This window comes from Phalaenopsis equestris, unplaced genomic scaffold (assembly GCF_001263595.1).
Source record: "Phalaenopsis equestris unplaced genomic scaffold, ASM126359v1 Scaffold225027, whole genome shotgun sequence".
In the NCBI taxonomy this organism is placed as follows: domain Eukaryota; kingdom Viridiplantae; phylum Streptophyta; class Magnoliopsida; order Asparagales; family Orchidaceae; genus Phalaenopsis; species Phalaenopsis equestris.
Window position 1 is genome coordinate 158,951 of NW_018243088.1, and position 11,901 is coordinate 170,851.

The 11,901-nt window shown below is 31.4% G+C and overlaps 1 protein-coding gene across 1 annotated transcript in view; it reads right to left on the reverse strand.

Annotated features, from left to right (window-relative positions):
- LOC110037785 (probable linoleate 9S-lipoxygenase 5) overlaps positions 1-654 on the reverse strand; it is a 6,098-nt gene extending 5,444 nt beyond the window's left edge. The window contains exons 1-2 of the mRNA XM_020742495.1: positions 374-654; positions 24-301 (exon numbers count right to left, since the gene is read on the reverse strand). Coding sequence (XP_020598154.1) covers positions 24-301; positions 374-630 — 535 coding nt within the window. The 5' untranslated portion in view covers positions 631-654. The remainder of the gene's footprint in view (positions 1-23; positions 302-373) is intronic.
- Between the last annotated feature and the right edge of the window lie 11,247 nt (positions 655-11,901).

Below are 11,901 nucleotides of genomic sequence, written 5' to 3' on the forward strand. Positions count from 1 at the left end.
GTGGTCGGTTGGGGGTTGGCTGCCCCCCGCCATTCCTCGCTTGAGGAGATCGGATGGAAGGCCCTGCTCGACAAAATTCCAGCTTTTGTAAACAGAGGAGGACATTTCCATAGTGTACTTGGAAGGAAAAATGATGAACTCGAGTAGGCCGCCGGCATTGATGAGGCTTTGTCGAGCGAGAGCGTTTATGTTCATGGTGTCGCGGTAGTGTGGCAAAAGGAGCTTATTGATGGGGTGCATCGCGCTCAGGTGGCGGTTTGTGGCGATCACGAAGGGTTCCATCACTGCGTGAGTGCGCAGCCTGCCACGAAGGATTCTAGCTACAATGTAAACAATTCTTAAACTTATGTTTGATTATTTGATGAACAAATACCAGTGGCTAATAAGCTGATGAACGCAGGAGTCATTGATGATGACATAGGCTTTGGCAAGCGACCAAATTGAGCCTTCAACACCGGAAGTCATGGGCGTGTATACAGTGCTTATGGCGCCAAAAGTATCGCCACCTGGATGGGGGAGGCTAAGCTCAATAGCGAGGGGTTTCAGGGTGCTGTCATTGTTGAGGAAGAGCAGCGTTCGGGTGGCGTAGACCTTTCGATCGGTGGCATTGATTCGTCTTACAAATGGCATGATGGTGTCGTGATGATCGAGGATAAAGAGATGTTAGGAGTTATGATAGGAAATAATTTATTCTTATAAATAAATTATTTCCTTAGAATTAGAGTTATGTTAGGAAATAATTTATTCTTGTAAATAAATTATTTCCTTAGAATTAGAGTTATGTTAGGAAATAATTTATTCTTGTAAATAAATTATTTCCTTAGAATTAATGAGATATTTATTTCCCTATTTTATGTTGTTTCCTATATCTCCTAATAATTAATGCGAATTAATTATTGGAGATACTAAGTGTTATACCCTTCCTTTCATATCATTTACCTTTTATTATTTTTCCTATTACAAGATTATTGTAAGGGTTATTTATAACCACATTCATATCAATGAAAATGTGTGTATTCCACCACATTATTCTGAGTTTTAACAAAAACCATTAAACGTCTATTCAGATATAATAATCATTGTCTGAAAAAGAAAAAGAAAAAGAAAAAGAAAAAAAAATTGAAAAAAGAGGAGAAGCTTGAGGATTAGTGCATAATCAAAAATTGATTTTGCATTTGATCTTTTTAAAGTATAAGACTTGAGAAACACTTAAGTTTAAGGATATAATATAATGAGTAAAATTATGCTAAATAAAAATTTTTAAGTGGGGAAAGTAAAATACCTAAACTCTTTATTTGGAAAATCTACAATATTTTTGAATTAGATAAAAAACTCATATTTTCATATTTCTTAACATTAAAAATTTCTAAACTCTAAGTTGTTCTCATTTATTAAAATTTTTTCTAAATTCGACTACTACATTTCTACATCAAAATTTTGTTAACTCCTAAAGAAACTCATATACATTATCTACTGATGTTGGTTTTTAAAGATTGAAAGGTCACTGAGGACAAGTAACATCTTAAGTTTGGGAGATTTTGATACACCTAAAATATATAGTGTTTTAATATACATTTTTATACATATTTTTGAGATATTGCGCTTTAATGAAAGATATTTTTGTGTTTTTCTTGTAGGTACAATCAAATGAATGAAAAATGCTAAAAGGAGTGAAAATGGTCAAATTTGGAGGAAAAATGAAGAAATGTGCAAAAATGAACTGGGGAGCTTAAGCGCCAGATGTACCCCGCGCTTAAACGCCAAAAGTAGTTACTTGATGATTATTTAATTGGAGCGGACTTTTGAAGAGGTGTTTGAAGCAACCCTTGATAAAAAAACGTGGGAAATAGCCCATGGACACGAAAATTCATTCAATTGGCTTTTGAGGAGTCAACTTCTAGAAGATTCGTTAAATAAAGACACATTTTGAAGGGAAACCAAGGCGCCTTTTGGATTTTTATTAAAAGAAAACTTGGATCATCAAGATAAGAGTCCATCCACCCATAAAATTTACATCCATCATTCATTCAAGTACGTCGCCGCCGCCGACCACATTCTTTTTATTTTATTTTCAGTGTTTAGTTTGCATTGTGAGTGAATGAAGAGAATTCAAAGGAATTTCAAGACATTTTGTGGAGAGGATTTAAGATAAGTGTTTATCTTTCTGACTACACCTGACTACACTTGATTTGACTACACTTGATTTTAATTTAGATTTCTTTTTTGTGCGGATGATTTCTACTTTTAAACTCATGTGTGACTGTGTTTTTTTCATAGATTCTGAGTAGTTTTTTTATGTTTTTTTCCTTAAAATGATAAGTGATTATGTGTCGAAAGGATGTTGTGTGAAGTATTAGACTTCAATGTTGGAAGAATTTGTGATGATTTGAAATCTTGCACTTAATTTACTTCTTGATTTGACTAATGAAGATGTTAATACATGCTGTGATAACATGTAAGATCCGAGATCGTATTATTTCAGTCAAAAAATGGTTTAGAATCACATATTGATTTCATGGATAAGAATGTAGTTCATGGGGTTGAGTGCAAATAAATAGGGAAATAAACTTTTCAATGGTGTAGAATTAGAGGACTTTAGAGTGACAGGCTAAAACCCCCAATTTGATTTATAGTTTTATAGGCTTTTGATGCGAGATGTTAGCCTCCAGGTGGAGGGAGAAGAGTGAACTCTAGAGTGAGGGCTAGTATCTTTCCTACCTAACCGATCTTCAAAACTATTCAAATTATAGATTAGTCAATGTTCTTTATAGCATCTCTACTAAGGGTAAAGAATATTCTTGCCTTGCTCCTATTTGGCACATTTAGAATACTTTCACAACATAATTTCTCTACTTATTACTTATTCATGATAAGGAAAAAAGTATTCATGATAAGGAATATTACTTATTCATGATAAGGAAAAAAGATATTTTACTTATATTGTCGTTATCTTGCAAGTATTTAGTTAAGTTAATTAGTTGCTTACTTTATTTTCATAAACCAAAAATTACAAAAAAAATCAAATTTGTATTCCCATTTTAACATCTTATGTTTAAGTAAGAATATTTTGCTAATTAGATTTTTGTCATTTAAAATTTCTAAACTTTCTAGTTTTCTAAAGTGCATATTGCTAATCTCCCTGTGGGTTTGATATTCGGGGCTTAATAAAAAAATTACATATTACTTGAAAACGATATATATACTTGTGTAGTATCCCATATTTAAATATTATAATTGAATTCTTATTTGTTTAATAGTGGAAAACTTATTTAGCTTTTGCTAGGGATCAAGTTTTTTACTTTGTGGCAAATTAAGAATAACTATTAAGGAAATTAAGCATATAATCACATACATCGCATTTTATATCTCTATAAAAAGTCGGAATCACAAACCAAAAGCAAAAATATACTTATCTCTCTCCCCCAATTTTCCCTCAGAATGCTTCACCCAAGCCCTTTGCCTTCTCCTGTAACTCTTTGCACAGCACCAAATAGAAATCACACTGTTCATAACCTAGAATTTCTTAGAAAAGCCTAAGAACTCTCACAATAGTGGAGAAAAATCTCTCTCAAGACTCCCTTTCTAACCCAATTGTTGCTCCAGAGTTCTGGCTTCTGCCCCCTTTCATATCTTTTCCTAATATTTGTTATACTAGTAAGAAAAACATAAAAATACATTTCTTTAAAGTGAAGTTTCATTCAAAAAGATGTGAAAAACAAAAAAAAAAAATCTTGCAATGTTTTCACACATCAGATATTCCGACCAGCTAAAGATTAAATCCAAGCTTTAGATAGCCTTAACTACCTAAGAAATCAAGTAGTTTTTCATAATATTTTTTCCATGTGGAAATCTCCAATTATCCAATTTCATGACAACATAAAAATAGCCCTCCTCCTTCACTAGCTCATCTGTTGCTAACTCAATCATTAGTTGATTGCTTATTATTGGTCCCTTGAAGATCTGAAGCTAACTTAATCTTAAAATACTCCAATACAAAAGGAAGAAAGGAAGATAGATTTAAATCCTTAAACTCTTGCTCCTTTACTTCCACCATAGAAAAAGGCGGTATAAGTGATGACATAATTGGTGACTTATTGTGCATCACAAATATTGTATAAATTTCCTATGACTTAGCGACAAATAATTAATATTTTAATATTTAACAGTATTATGATCCTGACTCTTTATATGCAATCGTATAATAATGACTTTTGATAATATTTTTCACTTTTGTTTCCTTACTTTGCAACAAAATAAAAAATTTGATCGTGGAGAAAATAAGAATTTGACTATTTATTTATATATATATTGGGATACTATGCAAGTATATGTACCGTTATCAAGTAATATAGGACTTTTTAATTAAGACATGAATATTAAACCCACATGAAAAATTAGCAATATGCACTATTGAATAACAAACTTTCTATTTTAAAAAGACAATTACTTAAACTATAGATATTTTTATAGTAATTAAAATTTAAATCTTTTAGGTATTTTGATATTTTGACAAAGCAGTAATAACTTTTAAAGATAACTTGTGTTATGTAAATAAAAACACTAAATATGAAAATATCTTTCTCCTTATCATGAATTAGTAATAAGTATGAGAATTCTGTTGTGGAAGTATGCAGATTGTGTTGTGTCAAATATGAGCAATAATATTCTTTACCCTTACTAGAGATATTATAAAGAACATTGACTAATTTAAAGTTTGAATAGTTTTGAAGACTGGCTAGACAGGAAAGATATCAGCTCTCACTACAGAGTTCCCTCAATTCCCTCCACTTGGGGGCTAACATCTCGTATCACTTTAACAATAAACCAAGTTGGGGGCATTAACCTGTCACTTTAAAGTCCTCTAACTCTACACTCTTCAAAGATTATTTTCTTATTTATTTGCACTAAATCATATGAATTACATTCTCATTCATACAACCTCATGTGATTTTTTCCAATTGTTGACTGAGACAATACCAACCCGGTTCTTACATGTTCTCGCAATAAATTTTAACAATTAGATAGGACAGATCTAGAACTAAATGAAGTACATGGATTTAAATCATCACAGCTTCTTCCAACATTAAAGATTAATACACTCCACAACTTCCATCCAACAATGTAATTACTTATCATTTTAATGAGAAATATAAAGAAAACTACTCAGAATCTATGGAAAAAACAAAACCACACTTTAGTTTAAAAATAGAAATCATTGTCAAACCAATAAGAAGTCTCGATTAAAACCAAAAGTAGATCAAAATAAAAGATAAAAAAACTTATCTCAAATCCTATACCAAACTCTTGAAATTTCTTTGAATCTCTTCTCTTTTACAACACTCTTGACTCTCAAAATAAAACTAAATACAAAAAGGTAAAGTAAATTTGTGGTGCATGAAAATATCTCCAAATGTTTCTCTCAAAACTCCCCCTTTTTAGCACTTTTCACGACTCTTCAAAAAGTTTCAACTTTCTTCTTTTATAAATCTCCAAGAGGAGCCATGGTAACTCTTCAAAATATGTCCAAATTCGATGTATTCTCCAAAGGATGCTTCCTTTCACTTTCGTTTCTAGTGGTCATAACCACCATCTTTAGCCAATAGGTGTCAGAAATGTCCCTTCAAAATTCTGCAAAATGAAGTAAATCATCACATAACTGCCTTTGGCCCTTAAGCGTGGGGCCTCTGGCGCTTAAGCGCGGGGCCTCTGGCGTCACCAGTGCTTAGGAGCGGCCTTCTCTGTTCCACTGGCACGTTTAAGCACCGGATCTGACTCTTAGACGCCAAAACACTTTAGTAGAATTTTCATATTTTGCTACAAATTTGATCATTTTCCACTCTTTTTAGCATTTTTCATCAATTTACTTGTATCTGAAAAAAAAAACACACAAATACTTTCCATTAAAGCGCAATATCTCAAAAATAGGTATAAAAATGTGTCTAAAAACACTATATATTTTAGGTGTATCAAAATCCCCAAAACTTAAATTATTACTTATCATCAAGTGACACTTCAATCTTTGAAAATTAATTAAGTATGATATGTATATGAGTTTCTTTAAGAGTTACTAAAATTCATATTTAGAAATATCATAGTCTAATTTAGAAAAAAATATTTAGTAAATGAGACCAACTTAAAGTTTATAAATTTTTAATGTTAAGAAATATTGTTTATAAATTTTTAATGTTAAGAAATATGAAAATATGAGTTCCTATCTAATTCAGAAATATTGTAGATTTTCCAAATACAGAATTTAGTCCTTTTATTATCTCTATTTAAATATTTTTATTAAAAATAATTTTACTTACCATATTATATCCCTAAGCTTAAAGTTTCTCAAGTTTTATACTTTAAAAGGTTCAAATGTGGAACTAATTTTTAATTAGACACTAATCCTCAAGCTTCTCTTCCCTTACTTTTTTTTTCTTTTTCTTTTTCTTTTTTTTCTTTTTCTCTTTTTCCTTTTCTTTTTCTTTTTCAGGTAAGGATTACTATATTTGGATAGGTCTTTCATGGTTTTGAATTCCACTTCTTCTTTCCTAAAACAAAGTTCTGATATAAATCTTTTACTTATAAATATAATAATAGTTTTGAAAATTATTTTTAATAACAGAAATTTAAGTATTAAAAATAAAGTCTAAATTTCTAAATTTCTCAAAAATACAATTTTTCTTACTAAAGATAGTTACACTATATATAACATTTTCTACACTAAAAGTTTTTAGCTTAAGGTTTTCTTCATTACTAAGAATTTTAACTAAATTTTCTTACTCATTTCTATAATCAAATTTTACTTCCCTAATATAACTTTTTATATATGTTCATTTTTTCTTTTCAAATCAAATTCACTTGTAGCACATTTGAGAACAAATAAAATTCAAGTGTTGAATATAGAGTTTAAAAAAATTTTTTCCCCCCCCCCCCCCCCCCCCCCAATCTTAAATTTTAAATAAGATTAAACAGTTAAGTATCAAATATATATAAGCATGAATGAAAATTGAAATAACATGTTTACAGGAATTTCTATGCCCTAATTATACAAGTATAAAAACTAAAAACATGAGTAAAATCAATTTTTGATCAATTTTCTATCGTTTTTATTTTAATTCAACTTGTAGAGACTCATTAAACTTCCAAGTAGTGGGTACAGATATAAAAACAAACTAACACACTAATTTTGATTTCACAGTCTAAACATTAAAATAAACACATTAACAAGATAAAAAAAATACAGGGTAGCAGTTTTCTTAATTTAAAATTTAACATTAAAGTTTTAAAGTTAGCAAGATTTTCAACTTTCCACAACACATAGAATCAAGTTCAATCCTTAACTAACTAACAAAGTCCTTTAACACACAACAATCACTACCCTAGAATTTTTAAAAAAAAAATACTAATAAACAAAAATATCACAATAACAATCAAACAAAAGTCTAACACATCACATAATCTAAACAGGTACACAAATGCAAATGTAGCAAGTCTAAACTACATAGTCCATCACATATTACGAACATAAAAATAAATTAAAATAAAAATAAATCAGTCATCCTCATCATCATCAGAATCACTGATATTCCAAACATTTGTAGACTCATAATCAAGGTATCTAGGAAATGGAGGAAATTGTACTCCTTGGTTACCCATAATGTGGCTCTCCAAATATGAGTGAAATTTCTCTTCATAATCACTTTTCCTTATATTATACCCATCAATATGATCTGCAAAGCTTTCTGCAAAGCTTTCTATCTGCAAAGCTTTCTAAATTTCTTACCTTATCTATGGTATAATTGATATTGTCCATCATCCTCTGCAATAATTGATTTTGGAGTTTCAGTAGACTCACCTCTAGAAGTAGAAGCTGGCGAGGTAGATAGTCTAGATGTAGAAGCAACAAAGGTAGAAGCAGCAAACATTGACATTTCATAACTATGAGAAAATCCTCCTCTCAAGCCAAAAATAGAATGCTCAAAATATGACTTCACATTTACACTTGTAATTGGCTTTAGAGGCAATAATACTTCATCCCAACTATTATATCGCACTCCAGCCCGCTCACATAAAGAAAAGATCATGGAGGCAAATCCCAGACTTGCAGTAGTAGTGGCAGTGACAGAACTGATGATAGTCTGATAAATCAAAGCTCCAATATTGATGAGCTTGCCTTCCTGAATACAATAGTTCAACATTGCTCTCCTCTCCCTCGTAACTTCACTAAGATGATTTTTTGGTAATAGACGAGTTAAAATAAAGTAGTGCCACGCCTTAGATGGTGCACTTAACTTCGAGGTAAAGTGAAAAAGTTAACTCTCCTCTCATTTGTGATTTTCCATAGTCCTCTTCCAACAGTCAAATAGGAAATAATCTCATCCAATTCTGTCTCAGTAGGACTATAGTTCACATAAAAACACAAAGTATCAGGTGGTAAATGGTAAAACATTTTGATTACCTCCGGTGAAAAATGTACCAATTTTTCTCTAACCATGACTCGATCTTCATCTACCTCAGGGAGGTTTGCATAGAACTCCCGAACTACAAAAATAACAATCACAGTAGAAAAATAGCAGAATGGTTCCCATTGTCGGTGAACTATCAAATCATCTATGGATCCATTTGGATTTTTGAAACATCGCTCCTGTATAAGTTTTCGTGATTGCAGAGCATCACTATACCTTTCTTATGCTTTCAAACTCACAAACTTGCTCGAATCAAAGTGGCTCTTTCCTTTACTCCTCTTCATTCTTGGTGTCATTCTACAGATTTCCTAAATTTCCACAATAACTTCAAAAATTAAGTCTGATCTACTAAACTTAAATTCTATAAGCATAAAATAAACTTCCTATACAATTTTCATAGATTTTTTTCCCATTTTCACCATGAATAGTGATTTTGGGTTCTTCCAAATGTACTCAAAATACATGGGGAAAATTCAAAATTTTTACATAGAAATGAAGCTCTTACCTTAAGAAATCCAAATCTAGCAAATTTTGCTCAAATCCACCAAGAAATCTTCAAGAAAAGGCTTGCCCTAGACTTCAAAATCGCGAACTCAAGAGGTTGAAGGCGACGGCGAAAGTAAAAATGGTAATTTTTTAGGTTATTTTCATTTTTAACCGTTCGCGAACCGATTTTTGTGAACCGATGCTTAAGAGCGGATTAGTAGAGCTTAGGCGCCTGCCTCTAGAGTTACATCACGCTTAAGCGCAAGAATTTGGCACTCAGGCGCCAGTGCACTATTTTGGATATTTTTTAACTTAAGAAAAATGCAATATTAGCCTAAGTATACCACCCCTAAATGATATTATAACACTTAAATGATTATTTTCCTCTCCCTTAACTCTTCTCTTTCTCAAAATTCTCCAATATAACTAATTCGATTTGAGACTAAAATAACACTAAATTTTCACACAAACAAACACTTATATTCATGTACGAACTAGTACAAGAACATATAACACTTAACTCTCACTCCAAATAGTCTCAGATGAGAAAATTTTCCTAAATACGAACACTTAACAAACATTCACAATTAAAGACATAATAGACATAAACTCCAAAAATAATATTTAACACTAATACATAAAACAACGATTCCCAACAAACAAACTCTAACACTGAACTTAATTCCATTTTTCATTTGTTGGAAGAAATTTCTATCTTTCATTAGTCTCTCCTTGGGTATGCGGAATATAGAGTTGATAAAACGGATGGTGGTAGTGAGCTCTGATACAATCTTCTTTAATCCATTTCTACTTAAGATACATTGCCTTATTTGCTTCCTCTATATAACTAGTATGGCTAAATTATATTTTCAATTGTCATCCAATATGCTCTACATGTGCATGAATCTCAATTACTTTTGTCTCAAGTAAAGTCATGCTAGTCTCAATTTTATTGATCTTTTACGATATTCCTTCAATACTAATGACGAAGAAACCGTTATACATCTCTTGTGTACTTTGACTAATGAATTTCTTCCTCATGGTCTCTTCCTTCTTCTTCAAATCCATCTCCCACGAAGACATTTTCTCTAAATTTCTTTAAAATCTTTCTCTTTCTTAGACTTTAGGCTTAGAAATGATCTGGGGTGAAATTCCTTCACTAAATCCTTCTATTTATAGGCCCAAACCCTTAGAGTAACTTCTAGGCACGTTCTAAAACTGCCTTGGCACGTTTTAGTCAACCACTTGGAGGTTAAACCTTCTAGAACTTCAATTTTACACATGGTTTATAACTCCCACGCTTAAGCGCCGAATATTGGCGCTTAAGCGACAGTGCTCAATTTTGCACCAGTTAACTTAACGTCCAAATTCTCATTTTAGCATGTCTAGATCACTAAATAAAGTCTTAAAATCATTATTAACACATAATAGTCTCAAAAATACTACCCCAAATTTTCTTAATCACACACAAACAACAATCAAAGAAAAAACACACTGATAACTTATGGGTTGCCTCTCACAAAGTTCATGGTTTAACGTCGTCAGCCCAACGTAACCAATGTTTATTCTGGTTGACCCATTATCATTTGATCATTAAATTTATGTTGATTCCCTACTAAATAAGGTTAAAGTTTATGAAAATTCACTTTAAATACTTTCTTAGTTTTAGTATCTTTGATATCCACAACCCCGTAAGGATAAACTTTTATCACACCAAATGGGTCCATCCACCTGGACTTAAGTTTGCCTGGAACTAATCTTAACCTTACATTATATAGCAAAAATTGTTGCCATGGCTAAAAATTTTTAATAAGAATCCTTCGATCATGCCACATCTTCATCTTTTCTTTGTAAATCTTAGCACTCTCATAAGATTCATTCATTATCTCTTCAAGCTCATTTAATTGCAATAATCTGTTCTCACCAACATTTTTCAAATTATAATTGAACTCTTTAATCGCCAAATATGCTTTATGCTCAAGTTCAACTGGTATGTGACAAGCTTTCTCAAATATTAGCTTATATGGGGACATTCCTATAGGAGTTCTGTATGTAGTCTTATAAGCCCACAAAGCATAGTCAAGTTTGTCTGACCAATCTATTTTTGTTGGATTCACATGTTTTTCCATAATTCTTTTAATTTTCTGATTGGATAATTCAGTCAAACTGTTTGTCTGAGGACAATAAGTAGTAGCAATTCTATGGTTTATATGATATTTTTTTAATAATTTCTCCATTATGGCATATCTGAAATGACTTCCCCCATCATCTGAAATGAGGCATATCTGAAATGACTTCCCCCATCAGTTATGATCACTCTCGGCATCCTAAATCAACAAAATATGTTTGTTTTCAAAAAATTTGCATCACTTTGAGCATCACATCGAGATAAAGCAACAGCTTCTATCCATTTGGATACATAGTCCACTGCTAACAGTATATATAAATTTTCGAAAGATAGTTGACAACGACTTTATATATGCAATAAAATATAAGAATTTGATACCGCTGCTAGAAGATTAAGACGTATTAAATATTCAATAATTATAAAGTCACACTTGTCAACACAAGTATACGTATCGCTCAAGTAATATAGGGCTCTAATGGAGTCCTAGATATCGATCCCACAGGGAGTAGTTTAGAATTATGGACTAAGACCTTAGGAAAGCAAAACTTTAATCACAACAACGACGTTCAATTTGCTTATCTGTCACTAATAGGCAATTGAAAAAAATAAATAATTTTAATAACTAATAAATAAATAATGATATAAAGTAGGGTTTAATTGTATATTCAATATATAAGAAATCACCATTCTCCTTGTCAAGAAATTATAGTGAATGGATAAAATGAATTAGTTCAATTTATATTGTGTCAAATAGGAGCATACTTATTCTTTACCCTTTGGTCCAGGCATAAAGAACATTGACTAATCCTATGCTTGTTTACTGAATCTGCG